This window comes from Pongo pygmaeus, chromosome X (genome assembly GCF_028885625.2).
Source record: "Pongo pygmaeus isolate AG05252 chromosome X, NHGRI_mPonPyg2-v2.0_pri, whole genome shotgun sequence".
Lineage (NCBI taxonomy): Eukaryota > Metazoa > Chordata > Mammalia > Primates > Hominidae > Pongo > Pongo pygmaeus.
The window spans coordinates 50979018-50999571 of NC_072396.2; the positions used below are offsets into that span (position 1 = coordinate 50979018).

At 43.5% G+C, this 20554-nt stretch overlaps 1 protein-coding gene across 1 annotated transcript in view; it reads right to left on the reverse strand.

Annotated features, from left to right (window-relative positions):
• Nucleotides 1–20554, reverse strand: part of DGKK (diacylglycerol kinase kappa) — a 101717-nt gene continuing 81163 nt past the window's right edge. Inside the window, exons 13-28 of the mRNA XM_054473013.2 lie at nt 19564–19655; nt 18593–18692; nt 17396–17624; nt 15763–15867; nt 15211–15307; nt 13542–13649; nt 11013–11109; nt 10659–10766; nt 9616–9729; nt 9136–9270; nt 7798–7958; nt 7064–7205; nt 6012–6098; nt 2759–2869; nt 1445–1572; nt 1–76 (exon numbers count right to left, since the gene is read on the reverse strand). Coding sequence (XP_054328988.1) covers nt 1–76; nt 1445–1572; nt 2759–2869; nt 6012–6098; nt 7064–7205; nt 7798–7958; nt 9136–9270; nt 9616–9729; nt 10659–10766; nt 11013–11109; nt 13542–13649; nt 15211–15307; nt 15763–15867; nt 17396–17624; nt 18593–18692; nt 19564–19655 — 1890 coding nt within the window. The remainder of the gene's footprint in view (nt 77–1444; nt 1573–2758; nt 2870–6011; nt 6099–7063; nt 7206–7797; nt 7959–9135; nt 9271–9615; nt 9730–10658; nt 10767–11012; nt 11110–13541; nt 13650–15210; nt 15308–15762; nt 15868–17395; nt 17625–18592; nt 18693–19563; nt 19656–20554) is intronic.

Here is a 20554-nt window from a genome sequence, read left to right on the forward strand (position 1 = left end):
CTACAGTTGAGATCTTGATGGTGTTAGAGGATCATCACCCTCTGCTTTATCTTCACGATGTCTGCGGTGCCATAAACTGCCTTCAGAGGAAAAAAATGGTATAGAAATAATGAGGTTAGCACAATGCCAGATGCCCAAGTATGTGGACCCAAAAGAGAGCAAAAAGTCTGTTAGAAGATAGACTGGTTTGTTCCTATTGTACTATCTCTGAATCATCAGGGAAAACCAGCTGAAACCATGTGAGCTAAAGACAAATGGGATGAATTTTCAGAACCTGATAATTTATGGAACTGATATTGACTCCGCAGAGTCTTTAGAAATATTTGCAAACACCATTGTCTCCCAATTGACAGACTCTTAAGGAATCAAACCAGTTGGACCATACCTGAGAAAATACAGCTCGATCCAAGAGATTCTCTCTCGGCATTTGTGCAAACTCTTAGTTCCTTGAAAACAAACTGCTACCCTCTGTCCCTTTCTTTTTTTTCTTTTCTTTTTTCTTTCTTTCCTTTTGCTCCCTTTCTTTCTCCTTCCTTCCTTTATTCTTCCTCTCTTTTTCTCCTTCCTTCCTTCCTTCCTCCCTCCCTCCCTCCCTCCCTCCTTTCGAGATGAGGTCTCACTCTGTTGCCCAAGCTGAAGAGCAGTGGCACGATGACAGCTCTCTGCAGCCTCAGCCTCCCAGGCTCAAGCAATCCTCCCACCTCAGCCTCCCAAGTAGCTAGGACTACAAACGCACACCACCATGCCCTATTAATTTTTTATTTTTTGTAGAGACGGGGTCCCATCATGTTGCCCAGGCTGGTCTTGAACTCCTGGGCTCAAATGGTCTGCCTGCCTCGGCCTTCCAAAATGTTGGGATTACAGGCGTGAGCCTGTTCCTTTTTTTTCCATGTCTACTATTACTACATCTCTCAAGCTTCCAGGTTGTATAGGACCAAAATTTAGGAGGGACCACCATGGACATCAGAATTGGCACAACTGAAAACTCTAAGAGAACCTTCTTTTGAATCCTAATGATATGTCAATAGTGCTTAAAGCCAATTCTGAAGAAAGAAGAAATGGAACCAAAATTCAAACAATAAAATATACAGATATGTTGCTTTTCTACCACTTACTATAACAGGAACGAAAGTGTTTAGATAGGCCACAGAACCTGTTCCTGACCCTTAGGAGTGAATCAGGCAGAAAAATCACCACCTATTTGCATTTTTGTTTTCTGTATATGTCATGGAGACCACACAGGTTCTCCCCTTACCAGTGTCCATATCACTTTCTCTCACCTTGTCCAAGATATGGCTTGGTATCACTTACTGCTAACTCCCAGATGGCCTCCCCCTTCATCATCACCATTCCCACAAACATTTCTAATGGGGGCTTTAGGTCCCTGGGAGGTAGCCAGGCTGTTAGGGGAAGTCTTCATGACCCCTCTGCCTGTGGGGGAGACTTACCAATAAAACTCTGGACACTCTGGCCTGATTTAGGCTTGAGTTCCTCTTCTAGCTTTTTCTTTCCCAATTTGGGGAACTTAATTTTCAGCCTGAGGCTTCTACTGTCAGTGGCCGAAGATTTTTCCTGAGAAACCACAAGAGGAAGGTCAAAATGTTAGTTGCCTAATATTCGAAGATAATTGCTGGGGTCCTGGAAAAGTGGTAAACAAGAATGGCTGCAGAGAACAGGGAGATCTGCTCTCTATCCAGGTATGAGAAACACCCCCATCACTGGTCGCATGCCCTAGGAAAGCAATTGATCCTTACCAAGAGGCTACTTGATGCCAGGTGCTTTGCTAGCATTCATAAATGCTCTCATACAACTCTCAAAGCAACCTTGCAAAGTGGTTATTAACATCCCTGTATCAGAGATGAGGAAGCAGAAGCTTGGAGCGGTTAAATATTTCACCTGAGCTCATGTGGCTAGGGATTAGGAGGATGAGATTGCTAGCACCACTGCTAGCTCACATGGAATCTCTGCATGAATTAGGAAAAAACACCTCTTCCTTCAGACATATAGTTTGGTGAGCCCTTACTTGCGCCTTGGCCAAATACCTTCTTATAGGGAAGACCCTTGCCTGCCAGGCCAGCTGCTTCCCTGTCTGGAATGCAAAGAGGGTTCTCTAAACATAACTCTTCATTCTGAACTTGGCCTCTCTGCTGTGCAGTTCATGCAGGCTCTGTAATTCCAGCTCGGGCCTGCTAAAGTGTGCTTGTTTTACTACTGGTCTCAGTAAAACACAATTTTGAGATTAATTTTGTTGTCAGAAAACCCAGAGTGGGAGGGACGGAAAGCAGCAGGGAGAGGTAATATTTGGAAGATGTAACCACCAGTATGGCCTGGGCACCAACCATTTTGAACAGGTATTGGCTGTAAACTGGCATGGCCATACTGGTATGAACCAGATGAAGTTCAGTCCTGGCAGCAGGTGCTGAGCAGGGAGGGCGAATTTGCAGCCAGGAAAACAACACAAAAAAAAACCTATCTTGCTTATTCTTTCTTGATCATCTCTTGTTACAGAATGAGCCTTCTTTCTGGTTATTTTTCCACAGTCGCCTAATTTTTCTACATGTTTTCTGCCTTACCCTATCTATTTATGATGAAAAGAGTGGGGTGAGGTGGGCAGGGAGGAAGCTCCAGTAACCTTCAGTTGAAAGCCAGCACTGGACTCCCTGTACTACAGTCACCGTGTCCTGGCCCACACTGGAAGGGAAGGCACTAAGGAAGAATCCCTCTTTCCCTTTATTTCCCAATTCCCAAGATTACGCACCTCTGGAACAAAGATCAGATTCATCCAGTCAATCTCAGATAGCTTTTTGAACTCCTTATTCATAGCTTCCAGGGTGCTTTGTAGTGAGGTCTCATCCTCAGCACTTCTCAGCTGGTACAGACAGTAAAAAGAGTGAGTGTCCAATGCCTAGCACTTTTGTAGACTCTTACACTCTCCCCCACTCCCAGTCCCTGCTAGTGACCAAGAGACCACAAGGTGCCAACTTGTATTCCTTTGGCCCATAGCCAGCTGTTTTCTTTCTCAAAAGGAATATCCAGAAAACAACCAAATGGTGGGGCTCTCCTTGGGGCTGGGCATGCTTACAGTTTTGCAAGCAGAGAGGTCTTTTGATTAGTATCAATTAACACTGAGCTTCACCCCTACAGCTTAGGGTCAAGGACAAGGGTCCTACTGTTGACCTCCAGTCCCTGGAGACATCTCAGTGCTCCCCTAAGTAAAAGCTACCTAGTTTTGAGCACATACTGTATGCCAAGCACTGTACATACATAATTTTGTCCCATCTTCCTGGTAACCTTACAATACCTTACAAGGTACTATTGTTTTCATTCCATGGGTGAGAAAACAGACTCCAAGAAGTTTAGTGCTCAAGATCACACAGCTAGACAGAACCCAGGTCTGTTTAACTATATGGCCTACCCTCTATACAACACTGTCTTATCAAAGACATGTGGGGAGGCCAGATGCTGAGGGAATCTTTATTACATGCTTACTGTAATTTAAAAGTTGTTTTGTGAAGCAAGGAGAGAGCTAGAGAGAGGCTGGCTCAACTTTCTCCTCCTGGAAAAGAGGGTCTGTCTCCCCAGGCCGTGCTTTAGCCCCCAGCTATCACTATGACTAATTAAGAAATGAGTTCTAGATGGCTTGTCCCACAGGTTCAGGAAGCAAATTTAAGTGCTCCCTAGTAACCCCCAGCGCCCACAAGATGACCTTTGTACAGTCCATGGAAGACTTAAAATGGATTCTTTTGGGACCATCTTCGACTCAGAAGAATCAAGTTCTAGAACATCAACACAGGTGAGATAGTTCACATTCCAGTAAGTAGTGAGCTGGGAGAACAGATGGGCACAGATATCTTCAGCCCTCACATGCTTACAGCCCACCTAACCGGGCCTCACCTCTACTCCCTGGCATGCACTTTACTTTCAATCTAGCACTTATGTGGCTTCTTGCTGTGCACAGGCCACTTGCTGCTCCAGCCATAGGTCGAGCCTTGCTGGCTGTCACAAATGGGTGGCATGTGAATGAGAGGAGTACAGGGTAGGAAGTTATGGTCAGTCACAATGGGATACTGAGGGAGGAGCAAGTCAGTGCCGACAAATAATGTTTTTTGCTTTTCAACTAGTAACTTAAGACAATACAAACTGCCCTAGATGCACGGGACATGTGTGTGCCAAGTAAGGGAAGTGGGAGTTACTGGGAGGGATTCACTTCGTCATCAATTTACTTCCCTTTGCTAACTCAGAGCTCCTTACTGCCCTCCTTCTTCAAGGGGAGGAATAACACCCAAATGAAACAAGCTGTATCTCCATCTCACCTCTAGGACAGCCTTTCTGGAGATACATGGTCATTCTTAGCTGCTGCCTGCTTCTTGGCCACATTTGGATGTGTGGATGTGTATGTGTGTTGAAGTCCTCACTGGGCCCTATGAGGTGGGAGACTTCTCAAGTGTGGTATGTGCTCAAGTTGGCTTGTTGGTTGGTGTGAACCAATTTTCAGGTCATGAGCCTCGGGAAAGTGGCGACAAGAGACCAAATGCACCTATTTCCTGCTGCCCAAACGGGCAAGGCTATTGAGCTCTGCCTATATATAGAAGGTACTTCTGTTGATGTTGTCTGAGGCTCAAAGACTAGCTTGGGGCTCAGATGTTGGGACAGCCTGACCTGATTGCCTTAGCCACTCTGCCTCCTGTGCAGTGTGCCAATTAGATGAGCAAATGAAAAGAGGAAATAGATGCACTTCTGCAATATCAACTCTGAAGCCCCTCTTCAAATAAACCTTAATTAGATGAGAGGCAAGCACAGCACCTGCCTCAGGGCCTTACCAGCCAACCCTAAAGTGGATGATCATAATTAGTCACCTCATCAGAGCACACTCATCAAGTATGCCTATGGGTTTTGCATTCTCAGAAACATGCAACTAGCCTTGTAGCCCAAAAATGGAGCCTCAGTCTGTTCTCCCTAGCACTAATAAAATGTACTATCTATGAAGCTGCTAGTATGTGCTAGGCACTGATAGGTACTTAATACACAACACCCTGGAGAGGTAGGGATTATAATTCCTATCTTGTAGATATGGAAACCAAGACCCAGACAGGTGAAGTCGCACAGCTAGTGTTATGGGTTGAATTGTGTCCCCCCAGGAATGATACGTTGAAGACCTAACCCCGAGTACATCAGAATGTGACCTTATTCGGAAATAGGGTCATTGCAGATGCAATTAGTTGTTGAGGTCATATTGGATAGGGTAGGCCCCAATCCAATGTGACTGGTGTTCTTATAAGAAGATGGCCTTGTGAAGACAGAGAAACACAGAGAGAACATCATGTGAAGATAGAGGATTGAAGTGATGCATCTACAATCCAAGGAACATCAAAGCTTGCCAGAAAACTACTGGAAGCTAGAAAGAGGCAAAGAAGGACCCCTTACAGGTTTTAGAGAGAGGATGGCCCTGCTGACACCTGGATTTTGGACTTCCAGCTTCCAGAATTGCGAGACAATACATTTCTGTTGTTTGAGGACACCTAGTTCTTGATACTTTGTTATGGCAGCCTTAGGAAACTAATATATTAATAGCTAGTAAGTGGCAGATTTGAGATTTGAACCCAGGAATCTCCCAATTTTTCCACTATTCCACACCACCTTCTCATAGGGTGAAAGAGGCATGTAGAAACTTGGGAGGTACAAAGCAGCTCAAAAGAGCTCACCTTTTTCTACTGGAGATGTATCAAGTACAGTAACACTCTACTTTTTATTGGCCTGGTCTGAACTCACAAGACATTTACCAAAGGAGAGGTTGAGACTTTCTCTCAAGAGTATGGTAGTCCCTGTGGATTAGCATAACCCATGAAGTCATACAATCAACAACAATCCTAGGTGACACAGTAGGGACTTCCAGGCAAGCACCTGGCCAAAATGCTCCCACGGGTCTCCAGTGCCCTTGGACCAAGCACAAGACCATGACCATGTTCAGATAGAATACTTTGCCCTCCCAGGCTCCAACCCCCTGCACTCACCAGCTTTTCATCCAGGAAAGCTGTGGTGTCATCGTAGAGCCCTTTAAGACTAAATGTAACATCTACAGCATCATTTCTGCTTAGAGTCTGAGAGGAGAAGAACGGAAAAGGAGAGAAAAAGACAAAGACAGGGGAGTTGTTGGTTAGTAAGCATGCAGCTGTCTTCTCCGTGGGAAGGTAGAAGCAGGCTAGTAGGATGTGGCTATAGGTGAAAAAGCAATATTCAAAATATAGTACAACTAGTACAGCATGAGCTGTACTATCAGAACCAGTGCCAGCTGACAACTGCGGTACAGTAGTTGTGTAGTACTATGTGAAGTGGCAGAGCACGGCTTGGCTTTGGCATCATTGATTGATTGCAGTGGGTATAGGAAAATAGGAAATATGCAAACCAGAGGGTAAATTTAAGGCTACTTGTTGTCCTAGGCCAAAACCATCATTCCAGGGCAGGTGGAATTAGGGCCTAACATCTCTCTTCTTGCAACTCCAGGCCTTGAGTTGTAGGCCTCCTCCAACTGTAATCAGGCCCTGACACAATTATATCTTTTGCCTAGCACTAAAGTTACTTTTTAAAAGCATCAGTTAGCAATTCTGGCAGTGGACAAAGCCATGGGGTGACACATTTAACATTAAGTGTCCTGCCTGATATGGACCTTTCCCTCAAGAGGAAAACCGAGGCACCTGGAAGTTCTAGTTCCAATGACAGGTGTCCCCTTATCAGGTTATACAGAGATCTAATTGGGATAAGGAAGGGCCAAGTACAAGTTTCTCTTCATTCATTGTCCATTTCTCCCTTGAAGCTGGTGGGATGGATGGCTATCAGGGAAGAGGGCTAGCTCTCAGGCTGATGAAATCTGCTGTGGTTTTCCCCCAGCAACCACCTTGGACCTGTAACAAGTCAAGGAATGCCTGCCTTCCCATCCACTCTCTCCATCAGTTTCCTGCCATATTTGCCCAGTTTCTCCGTCCAGCCTCCGGCTCCACTTCTTTCTCTTTCATCCTCTTTCCTATCTGGTTTGACTCCTTTCCTTAATTCACTCCTTTCCACTTACTTCAATGGGAATACAGGAAGCTGCACCCATCTCATTGCCACTGTCTTGGCCGTAAAATATATCATTCAGGATGTTAGCGCTGGCATTCACAGAATCCATGAGGACAGACACATGCTGGTGGATCTTGCTCAGGTCATTAAGTCTGTAATAAAGCAAGGACAGATAGATGAGTTGGGATTTCTGAAGGACTTCTGGCCTGGGGCACTGGTGAGGGTTTGGGTAAGGGTAGAAGTGAAAGCCCTGGGTACCTGACTTGGACTCATGACTCCCTCCTGTTATTTGTGCTCTTCTCTAGGTAGCCACCTATGCTAGCAAATGTTTCTACTCTTCTCTAGGTATTTACCTTTACCCATCCTTGTCTCACCTGAATTTAGATACTGGGAACTTGGGGAGGGTAGAAGGCTAGAACAGAAGAGGGCAGCTGACTCTAGGAACTCCAAGGCCCTCCTGATATTTAAGGGCAAGGGTAAACAGTCTTAGTTCTGTTGGGTTTGGATTAGCATCAAGAGATCCAAATTCATCCCTGGGTCTAATGAGAGATGTCTAACCTGGCTTATTGCTGAGCACAAAGAATATTTTCTGCCTGGATTGTGAGGGTCCCACTCAATTTTTAGAGCTCTAAGCTAAATTCCTCTCTGAGGCCAGGCTCCCTAGTAGCCAATAGACACAAATTGGCTTCTTCTCCCTATGCCTTCTTAGGATTCTCAGCCCTGTATCTAGGCCAGTCCACTTACTTGCTGATGAGGTTTTCTGCAAGCCGAGCTAAGTGCTGCATCTGGGCATACTCCTCATCAGAGAGGCTCTCTTGAGAGTCCTGGGAGTCCAGCTGGGGTTGAGGGGCAGCTTGAATTTCAGTATGCTTGTATTCCCACATTTTCATTGAGTTCTCAAAGTCCTGGAGATGAATACAGTGGCATATCCTAATGATTGCTGTAGCTACTAGTGCACATGACAGATCTGTCTGTGAGCCTGACGTCTGTGGGCAATGGGTATGTGGGTACAGTGGGTAAAGGGGAAGGAGGGCCCCCTGTCCATTCCCCCTGTCATACCCATCTATGTACCTATACAAGTATCCATCATTTTATTCAATCTCTTCTGGACTATGCCGTTTTAGTTTTTGTTGTTCAGAGTATGCTGGGTTTTGGGACACCAGGCTTGGATCAGACACATGTCTACTTCCTAGAAGCTCCCATATGAAGGCATCATGACTGACAAGACAGTGGAGCACCTTTCATGCTCCCTTCTTTGCCAAATGTAGGCAATATGTGGTGATGGAGTTTAGAGCCAAACATATCTAATTTAATTTTGAATCGTGTTTCTGTCATTTACTAGTTGTGTGACCATTAGCAAATTATTTAACCTCTCTGGTCCTCATTTTCCTCATCTGTAAAATGGGAATAAGTTTATCCACCTCATAAGATTGTGGAGAGAACCTACATGAGAGAAATGTAAAATGCCTAGCACAGAATAGGCAGTTTATAAACTGGACTTCTCTTCCCTTCTCTATTGCTATTTCCATGGACTTTTCACAGGTTAGAGTGCAAGATAACCTCCAAGCATTGAATATGTGATCAATAATAGCTCCTTTATAAGCTTTAGAAGGTTTAGCTGAAGTGGATGACATTTATTAATGCAACATTTTAAGGAACCTTAGAGATACCTAAAGACCATATTCAATGCAGAACTTGTTGCTGAAGGAGATTTTTCCATAATCAACTGATGCTTTTAGCTCTCTTTGCAGTGGAAAGAGGAGGATAACCTTGTCCAAAACCAGGGGAGGAAGCCCCTTGTCTCACTCTCTTGGACAGTGTTTGCAAATGTCAGTATATATCAGAGTGTCTTGAGGAGCTTGTTTGCAAATTTGGGTTCCTGGGAACTACGCATCCCTATGTGGTTCAGTGGGTCTGGTGTGGGGGCCCAAGAATGCATTTATAACCAGCATCTCAAGTGACTCTGATGCCAGGGGCACACAGACCTCCCTTTGAGGAATTCTGCTTGAGTGGAAATATTCAGTACTCAAGTGACTATGGGTGAGGCAGTATAGGAGCCCAAGACAAGCTTTTCCCCCTTACCCGATCTCTTGTCAGCATCTGAGCAGCGTTCTTGTATCTAATCTTGATAAGGCCTGGTCTCTGAATCCAGGCCTCCCCATCCACCTGCACTGGAATACCTTCTTCACCATCAATGGTTATCATCACCTCATGGCACTGCCAGAGAAAATGAGGAAGAATGGAAGAGAAAAATGAGGCAACTGCTATAACTCTATCTGATAATCTCATAGTTATGGCCTTGAATGTGTATCTGAAGCAGGACTGGAAAGGATGTGAATCAGATCATCCCAGGAAGAAATGTCTGTTTCCTATGGGCTTTTTGCTCCATTGGCTTCTGCCACCTCTGCCTCCAACCCCAGTCAGCACTTTACTGCCCACCAGATAACCTGCTCACTCCACCCTGTCATTCTTCTACCCAGTTAATTCCTGGGACTATCCCACATCCTGGGTAGCAGCCAAAAACCTCAGCCTCTTCCTGGTGCCCACCCAGCCCCTGCCTACCTGGGCAATGCGATGATGATGCAGGTTGATGATACGGGACATTGCCATCTGCACAGAACCAAAGATTGCCACCACCTCCAATTTCCCATCATCGATTGCAGGAGCCTCATATTCCTGAGGAGGAAGAACTGTGTCACATCTCCCACCCTTGAGAAATCACACCATGTCTATAACAAGAAGGCATGTTTAAAGGCTCCTGGTGAGAATTTTTCTAGCTCATGAAGAGTGGAAACTTCATTATTAAAAGGGAAAAAGATGAGGTCAGGAAGCCAATCTGGGAAAAGGGTACTGAACTCTTAGCCAGTTCCCTCCTTGTCCAATCCAGCATCATAAATACCTGAGGCCAGTCTTATTGGCCTTATGACCTTCTTGGGTAAACTCAGAGTAAAGGGGTCATGGTCAGCTTCCCAGGAGATTTTATTGACAGAATTCCTTGGAGAAAAGAGCATGGCCTTGGCCGGGCGCAGTGGCTCACACCTGTAATCCCAGCACTTTGAGAGGCCGAGGCAGGTGGATCACCTGAGGCCAAAAGTTCAAGGTCAATGAGCCTGGCCAACATGGCGAAACACTGTCTCTACTAAAAATACAAAAATTAGCCAGGCATGGTGGCTGGTGCCTGTAATCCCAGCTACTCGGGAGGCTGAGGCAGGAGAATCACTTGAACCTGGGAGGCGGAGGTTGCAGTGAGCTGAGATCTTGCCACTCCAGCCTGGATGACAGAGCGAGACTCGGTCTCAAAAAAAAAAAAAAAAAGCATGGTCTAGATAGCCTTTAAAGGATCTGTCAGACCCGAGGAATGGAAAATCCAAAGCCCAGGCAACACCTAAGAGTTGACCTTATCCTGAGGTCTTTGGTTGAATTTTCTGCTTTCGGATGGTAATTGCCTGAAAAACTGATCATACAGCTGCTGCTAATAAAGGTTCTCGGCCCACCTCCTCTTCTCCCATTGTCTATTTTTCACTTCAGTTAGCACAATGCTTCCTTCAGAGATACCTTAGTGGGATCATGCCTTTCTCCCTCCCCATTCCTTGTTCCATACTAACCGTGGTTGCTGTGTTGCTTCCCCAGAAGTTGATACCTCCGGCATAGCTGGTAATGTTGAGCACTACAATGCCTTGCAGGTTTGGCAAGGAGATGGTTTCTCCATCACACTGAAAGAAAAGAGTAGCTCTCATTAGCTGGATCTTTAGATAGCAACATGAAGGAACATTTACAGAGATGGGGAAAGGGCTCTGTCTTCTCTTCCATTACATGGAAATCTATCTTCATGCCTTCCTCCCATGAGCTGTGAGGATCACAGAGTTAAAGCTCAGGAAGAATCAGCATATAGGGTATTCCCAAGGCCGCGAGATTTCCTTTCTCCATACCCAGGAAAGACTACCCGCTTTTCTACTAACCTCCAAATGCACTCGTTCTTCCAGTTTCCTGTAAGAGCGCTGCAAAAGTTCCCTGGTTCCCAGAAGGCCATACCACATCTTGTTCTTAAGGCGGCTACTACAGGGAGGTAAGCATTAAGAAAGCAGAGGGTGAATGATATATAGATAAATGGTGGAGAAAGACAGGAAGGAAAACCATCTTATTTCTCAAATGCCTTCTTACAGAGAGGAGTCATGCTAAATGGCAACTGGACAGCGGTTAATGTAACTGATATCCCATGCAAACACTTGCAGAAATGGGTTCCTGGGCCCCTTTGAAGCCTCAGTACCCTATCAATAGATACATTTTCCATTTCTCCTTGCTACCAATATTGGTCCAGACTTGGAAGAAACAGGCTATATTCAGACATCAATGCTCATAAAAAGCTATGAGCATAGCTGGCTGGTACACACCAGCTACCCTAGTTGTGCTACTCCAGGAGATTTCAGCTGCTTGGAATCAATTTCATTTGAAACACGTGACTCTTAGAGTGCAATTTTTTCGAAGCAGCAACTTTTCTGGCAAAGTGAAGTACTTTTCCAAACACCAGATCCATATACTAAATGCTTAATTCAATGCCATGGAACAGATCTAAGCTTAGTAGGGAGATTTTAGAGGAGGAGCCAGTGGAGAAAAATAGGAGACAGGAAAGGATATCAGGTGACTTGAGGTGGAGGTGGGGAGGACAGGGTCTTGCTGACTGTGGAATCTCTGATAGAAATAGGTGGGGCGCTTATGATCACTAGAAAGACTGGATATAGTTTACTTGGAGCTTGTAAAGTAGAGCCACAGAAATGAGCCATCATCACATGGAATGAGTTTTGAAATGTCAGAAGGCTAGCACAAAATTATTGAGACACTGTTTAAACCATTCATTCTCTGGGCACTTTGGTGTTCTCATCTACAAAAATAGGAGTTTAGGTATATGAAAATGCACAATACCTAGAACAAACCATTCTGAAAAAAAGAATCAAGTGGGGGACTTTCATCTCCCAATTTCAAAAATTACTTTAAAGCTACAGTTATCAAGATAGTGTGGTACTTGCATAGGATAGACACATAAATAAATAGAACAGGAGTGAGAGTCCAGAAATAAACCCTTGCATTTGTGGTCAATTGATTTTTGACAAAGGTGCCAACACGATTCACTGGGGAAAGGATAGCTGTTTTAAAAAATGGCTCTAGATCCGGGCACAGTGGCTCATGCCTATAATCCTAGCACTTTGGGAAGCCAAGGCGGGCGGATTGCCTGACCTCAGGAATTCGAGGCCAGCCTGGGCAAAATGGTGAAACTCCGTCTCTACTAAATTACAAAAAATTAGTCAGGCATGGTATCATGCACCTGTAGTCCCAGCTACTTGGGAGGCTGAGGCAGGAGAATTACTTGAACCCAGGAGGCAGAGGTTGCAGTGAGCCGAGATCATGCCACTGCACTCCAGCCTAGGCAACAGAACAAGACTCCGTCTCCAAAAAAATAAAATAAATAAATAAATAAATAAATAAAAGTGGTGGTGAGATAATTAGATATCCACAGGCAAAAAGATAAACTTAGACTCTTACCTTAGACCCTCACACTATATGTAAAAATTAACTCAAAGTAGATCATACACTTATATGTATTAATAAGAGCTAAAACAATACAAACTTTAGAAGAAAACTTAGGAGCAAATTTTTAAGATCTTGGATTAGGCAAAGATTTCTTACAGATGGCACCAAAAGCATGGTCCATAAAGAAAAAAACTGATCAATTGGACCGCCTTAGAATTCAATACTTTTGTACTTCAAAGATACCACTAAGAAAATGAAAAGACCAGCAAGAGACTGGGAGAAAATATTTGCAAATCACATATCTGACAAAGTTCTTGTTTCTCAGCCCAGGCCTGCTTTGAGAAAGAGGTTCTAGTGGTGGTGGCAAGGGTGGGGTGGGGTGGAGTGGGGTGGGGTGGGGTGGGGTGTCACACTTTTTACTTATAGCTTCAATGTACCACAAGAACTCTGAGACTGACTTAGGTCTTGTCTGAAGTATGAAAGTGTGAGAAGGTGCCATGTAGGCCAACGCTGGATAGGGTGAAATTAAAGGGTCCAGGGGAACCAGGTTAGGAACACCAAAAACAAATAGAGGGATGTTTGATGCTTTGCAACTTTGTCAAGTGAAAACAGATCTGAAGCCACTACTGAAACCTGGTTAAACTTTCACAGACAGAACAAAGATGGGCGATTTGCTAAATTGAGTCAACATAATCTGTTGTCAGTAACAGTAACACAGGTAGCTGTGTTTACACAGAAATCCACAGGTCTGGATTTGAAGGCAGCTCAAGTTTAGGATGCCAGTGCAGTCATCCAAAATTTGGCGCACACTGTCCCGCTAGACTAGTCTTGGGGCCAATGCATTGTACTTCCAGCGGGTCCCTTTCTTTCTGTTGCTTGTCTGAGAGGTAGAGAATGTAGGAATACGTATGTGTATTGTGATAGTGTGTTTGCATGTAGGGAAGGGAGTTTCTTTTCCTTACTTGTATTGCCCTGGGTGTTCATCTCTTCTGGTGTTGAAGTCCAGAGAAATTTTAGCATCCAGTCCAATTCCGAAGTAGTTGTTCATGACACATTTTTCTTTGAAGCGTCTGAAATTATTCAAAGAAGAGGACAGACATTGGTGCAGGAAAGAAGTGCTGCTATCATTGGGCATGAAGATGAATCTGCATGATGGAAAACCAGTGAGGGAAGGCCCCCTCCACACTGGGCACTAACTATAACATTTTTGAGAGGCACATGTAGTTATCCTTTTGTGTGAACAACTAGCTTATTAGCTGTAAGAGGGAGTGCCTCACCAGTTGGGAAGCTTCAGTGGGATTGGAACTTATAATAAAGAAGCAACATTGATGATTTTAGTAATCTTCGGAGGCCTTATATATGAGTGGCCCATATTTTCTTCATATGCAGTATTAAGGGAAATACTGTTTACTCCTATAAAGAACTTTTGAATATCCTAGACACAAACGTGCCATGACAGTTAAGTCTGCACAACTGCTCTCAGTGATGTCCGACATCAAAGGGCAAAGTGCCCACACATTTGGGAGGAAAGACTGATAAAAGAGGGTAGATATGTACATAACAAAAAAGCCAAATTATTTGTCAAGTCTCCTTTGTCCATCTAGGGTGTCAACATCAAAACCAGTGGTGTGCCATAGCCAGTTGGCACCAGCTCATGTAAACTGATTATGCATATCTCTTTCTAACTCCAGATTCAATGGCATTATATCACTAACTTAAATAGGCCATGGTGGAAGGGTTTACACCATAAATGAATCAGGGCTTTCTCCCCCAAGAGAGCAGGTCGTTAAACACTTGCCAGTGCACTATTGATCAAAATTCATTAGGTAGATCCATGAGAGCTCAGACATAAATTTGAGCCAGTGGTGAAGTGTGGGGGCAAGAATGCAGGTTGGAGACAGGAATAAACATTGTTTTCTTAAATAAATTATTTAAGAAAACATAAATAATTGCTAGCTGTATCCTTTTGAGAAATTAAAATGGATACAGTTTAGCTGTTTAATCTTAGATTACTTTTTATTCATTACCATACTGACCCTACATCTCTCACATGAGATTTGCCTCCCTCAACCACAGTCCGGAGATTGGAGTTTCTCTAACTAATGTCCAAACTGATCTTCTTAATGGAACTCAGAATGAGCGAGTGTGGCAGAACTTGGCTGCTGGGGATATTCTAAAGAGGGAGAACTGGTGAGACAGATGTCCTTAGATTTGCTGCCTAGTCCCCTATGACCATTTAGTTTTTAGTATCTTCAACCATTTACTGTTAAGGGCAACAGTGAAAAAAAGCAAGTCCTCTGTAACAACAACAACTAAGATTTATTAATTATTTATAATAATAACAATAATAACTGCAAATGCATATAACACTTAATTATGGGTGCCAAGCACTACTCAGTGCAAGTACTTTTCATATATAAATGTAATAAATACAGCAAACCCATGATGCAAGTTCTACAATGGTCTTCATTTTACATATGAGAAAACTGAGGCTCACATTGGTTTAGTCACTTGTGTAGGTGACACAGCTAGTAAGTAAGAGAAAGGATTTGACTATGGATATCCTGAGATTGTGCTCTTAACAAGAGAAAGAAAGAAGCCATTAAAACGGTGATAGAGTTAAATACTTACATAGATTCAGGTGTAAAATGTAAGTGATCCAAGTTAAGATTGTCTAGGTCCTCACTTTTGAGAGAAGATATAGAAGACAAAGTGCCACGACGAGAACCTAGACACAAAAGACATCACTTGGGTGTCAGATACAAACAAAAAAGCCCTTTCCCCTCACTTGTATTTCACCCTATTTTCTCTGTGGAGGCAGGGTCAAGCTCAATGACTTTCTCCTAGATAATATTAAGGGTTCTAATTCCAAAGAGGGATCCTCTTGGATGGATAGGGACTTCCACTGAGAGAAGAATAAAGCTGGGCTGCTTGCTTGCTGGCAGTGAAAACAACTTCAAATCTTGTATTTCATCAGACCAGCCTCTTCAATGTTCCTAATGGGGTCATTACTCTGGACATTGGCATGGGATCTTATAGTGTGAGTTTCTGGGGAAGAGGGAGGGGTATCTACTGCAGGATTATGGCTAAAAGAGGATGCATAAAAAATACATATTTATTCTTTGGGAACTAAACAGCAGTGACAAAGGCTAGAATAAGGGAAGAAGACAGAAAGATCCTTACGGCGTCGTGGGCTTGTCTGGTTAATATCTTCTGGGTCATCTTCCAGGAAGAAAGTTGAACTAAAGTTCTTAACAGATATTGTCTGTCTGCTTTCCTCATCCAGAACTATAAAGTGGGAGGAAGGAAAGCAAAAAAGAAAGGAGGAAGGGAGGGAGGAAGAAAGGAGGGAGACAGGATGGAAGGAAGGAAAGATTAATTACACTTATTGAACATTTATCACGCATCTATTTTGTTTAGTTAATGGATAGATGATGGAGACTCCCATTCGACCATCAAATCTCCTCCATGATACTGTTTGTAGTCTCAGCTTACTTACAGTGTTGCTGTTTTTTCATATTCATGCCTGAGCTTTCTTTGTTTTACTGGTTACTCTTTTTTCTCTCACCCAGTACATGTGGTTGTGAGTAGAAGCTTGTGGCTGTGGATTGGGGTATCAGCACGGGAAAACCTCTGCTCTTCTACCTCCATTCTATCAGTTCATTTACTTATGTGGCTTTTGTCTATAATTGAGCCTCTAGGACTGTGCCACTCTTTCACTCTAATGTCTCACTCCACACCTGGAACATTTGGGAAGTCTCTTTCCTTTCACCAGCCAAATGTTGTATAGCTGAGATGCCCAGTCTCAGCCTGTGTCAAAGCTCATAGGTTCAATCTCTACCCCTACCAGGGAGGTATTTTCCTATCTCATAGCCACAAGCTACACCTCTAAATCTAACATATGTGTTGATGGAGCAGACTGAGGGTTGGTTGTGACAGTTATGGCTACATCCGTTTATTCTGATCCCCACTGCTTGGAAACTAATTATAGAAATAGAGGCAAATTGACTGTTTAATCCTTCCACTGTGCAGAAGGGAGATTTTCTTTCTTTCTAGGAAACTTGGCTGAGGTTGTGCTTGAAGGTACCAAGGCAGGGCAAGGCACCATGGCTAAAAGTCAAGGGCCAGCCAAAGGGACTTCCTTGCTGCATAGGACTTCTGCTCAGTTCCAATAGTTCAGTTAGAATACACTCAGTCTTATACCACCTTCTGATCTGTTTCTCAAAGTATTGTGGGAAAGAAGTGGTCAGCAAAACATTCAATGAAGAAACTGAGGGAGTTGAAGAGTTTTCATTCTGAGTTGGGAAGTTTGCAGACTGTCGTGAGTTCTGGGCAGTGGCAATTAATGCCAGAACTGTCAGGACCACTCTCAGGGCCCTTATGCCTGATTAATACTGTGCAACACATGCAGAGTTGAACACCATTTTCTTTCTAAAATAGTCATAGGCTCAGTGGTTGGAAAGAAACAGGAGAAGGAGGAAAAAAGTCTTATGGCTGGTGGTGAAAGCTGATAGAGCTTTGAACCAGGTCACTTAGCATCTATTAATATAATTATATAGGATGAGTGTTGGTTTCCAAAAATGAGTAGCAGGAGTTGACTGTCTGGGAGGTAGGAGGAGCCAAAGGGGCAGCTTAGCAGGACTGAGGCTTTTCAAATCAGTAGTCTGAATATTGACTTTGTATGCAATATGAATGCAGAATCTAGACTTTTTGTAGCACAGTCAGAGAGCAAACCCAGAGTCAGTGAGGCCAGTAAACCATCCTCTGGAACTTTTTCTTTCCCCTACCTCAGTCACTACAACCCTGGCCACCTTACCTTGTTCAACTTGGAATATGATGAGTTTCAAGGATTTCTGGAGATTCTGGGCCTTTGTAGCCAGCTCCAACTTGCACTTGGCTATGTGGTCTATTTGAGGAACGAAGGGCTTCCTATCTGCCTTGCTGCTGTCTGCATATTCTGTAGCACTTTTCTCAGCAGAAGTAGCTGCTGCCTCCTCAGCCAGGACATCGATCAGGACACTGAGCTTATCATACATTAAGTCACTCTATATAGCAAGGAAGGAGACAGGGCGTTGTTATGAGGGACCCATGCTTGAGAGGACAGAATGAGGAGTGGTGGTGATATGGGGAAGGGTAGGGAGGGGTAGGAGTTGTCCATAAATGCTGAGCATAGAAAACCACATGTGAGAAGATGAAGTACTTAGCAAAAGAAGTAGGTGGGTAGATGTGATGAGATAACCAAAGGGTGTTAGGAGATCAAACACATATCATTTTTTTCTGAGTGGCCCCATGCATCAGTGTATATAGCTGAGTCTTTCTTGTGTCAAACAGGCCTATAAAACAATGTGTAACATGCAAACTTGAGGAAAGACAAATATTTCTGGATTTTCATGGGCACGCTCCTCTGGATATGAATGTGCCCCTGCTTGGGTGCTTGGTGTGTGTCTTTGTATGTGTATAGGTTTGGGGACCTACATCTGCTGCATGATTTAAGGCCTCGATTCTTAGCTCCATCACTTAATAGTTTGTGATCTGAGGCAAGTTTCTTAACCGCTTTGTGCCTCCATATTCTAGGGTAGTTGTGAGGAATAAATACATTAATACATTAAAAACAGAACAGTCCTTGACACAGAGTAAGTGCTATATAAATGTTGGCTATTGTTGTTAGAGAGGTGAATGTGAATGTATTTGAAGTGTGTATTCATATGTACATACTTTCAAGCATGTTCTCATGTACAACCATGCACATACCTGCTTGATGTACACTTGTGTCTAGTTGTGGGCAGATGCTTGGCATGTACATGGTACGTGTGTATGCATGTAGAGTGTCATCCTTCATTTAGCAAAAGATGGAAGTTCAATGAGGTTAGACCTTCCTCATCAGGGAGGCTTAACAGCTGCCCCTCCTTTCCTTTCTTTTACAATTTCCAGTGAGAGGCATGTTTGCTTCTTATTAAAAAGGGGCCCCTGGCTGCTCCACAAAGAGTATAAGACAAAAGGAATGGAAACTTACTTTCAGAATCACAGACACTATTGCTGTATTGTTCTGTTTTATCTGACCCCAGGCCTTTACAATATCAACCACAAAATCTTCCACGGCTGAACACAAGAATCTGGAAAGATAAGATAGATGGCACAATGTTACATGAACCATGAGGCCCAGAGCCCTTCTCTCTTATGTCATCAGTCCCCATCCTCCTCCTCTCTCTCTTTCCTGATCTGTCCTCTCTCTCTCACCCTCTCCTCCCAGCCTTTTTCTCTCTGCTTTTTTTTCCTGTGCATATGGTGAAATATGTTCCATCCCCACTTTAGTTCAGTTTCACACCACTTCCCTAGTCAAGAACCTAATAGAGCTTGACCAGCATTTCTTAGTACTAATTCTGAATTTCCAGAAAAGAGAATTCACTTGGTCCAACTTGGGTCAGGTTTTCACCTAGGGTCAATCAGCTATGTTTCAAGGGCCCAGCTAATTTAGTACAAACAATTATATTGGGAGGACTCTCCCTGTGGGAAGTTTTTCTCAAAGGAGAGTTAGTCGACTGGGCAGGAGCCCCCTAAGAAGTCCCAGGAAAAACAAATGACCCACATATTTAGAAGGGGGAATGTGTTCCTCAGGTTATGAGAAAGCAGCTATAGGTAGATATTGCAGAGACCTTTCTTAATGTCAAAGATGGAAAGCAAGGTGTCTATACTATAGGGAGCTATGCTATGCTCCTAAATGGTCCATAATGTTGTGTTTCCCTACTATAATTCTCTTCCCAAATTTCTGGCTTGCAATTTTGACTTTTTGGAGCAGCAGACGACTTCACCTCAATGTCATCTTTCTTTCCTAAACTTTCCATTCAGGGGGTTTGAGTTGGGAGAAATCTGATTTGGGAACATAAACATATATTTTCCTTGGCCTCAACACCCCCAGCTATCAAAATGAGCCCCATGTCTGACCTGGGAACAGCCCCAAAGGCTGAGAGCCAAAGGAAGACTGACCTGGTTGCGATGATCATCTCTGTGGGGTACTTGGCCTTCAGGATTTTGTTCAACTCGGTGGCTGCAGATTCTAAGTGTCGGATGGCAGCAGCCTAGGGGCAAAAGGAGTTCTTAGCCCTGGAATCTTAGTACAATAACGCAGTGTGTTGCCCATCCTCATCCCCTGCAACCTCATTGTTTCTTACTGACTCTACCCGCAACTCAACTGCCTCTCTGGAAATGATAATGATCAAAGAATTCTTGTTGAAGGTCAACAGAGATGATCTTAGATCTATGCATATTCTAAAAATTTAGATGTATTTCATTTTCTCTTAATAATCAAAACCTCATATGAAGGAGGTACTATTTCTTTCATGTTTCAAATGAACAAACAATCTCATATTACATAGCTAGTAAGGAATAAAGCTGGATTCGAATCTACATCTTTCCAATTCCAGAATGTAACTTCTTTAATAATATCACTACCAATAATAACAGTACCCACTTATATAGTACTGACTATGTGCCAGGCTCTCTTCTAAGCTACATGTGTATTTTTTTCATATAATCGTCATAACAACCCTGTGAGATAAAGACTATTATTATCTCCATTTCACAGAAGAGAAAGCTGAGCCCAGAGAAGGGAAAGATGATAAATTGTAGAGCCAGGATTCAATTCCAGGTAGTCTGGCTCTTGAGTCTGTGCTCTTAATTACAACTTCTACTCCTTCCTCTCTATGACCCTTGACATTCAAACATCTACAAAGACTTGATAATTCTATTTTTTCAGTATGTCTCAAACGTATCCACTGCTACTCATCCCCGCTACCACTTCACCAGTCCAAATCACCATCACCTCTTGCCCAGACAGTTACATCTCCTAGCTTTTCTCTTTGCCTCTAGTCTTTTATTACTTCAATTGTTTCTCCACATACCGTGGCACTCCTCTACTTAAACCCCTTCTCTTAGATAGCAGACTGGATAGATGACTGGATATGTGATAAAGCATGCA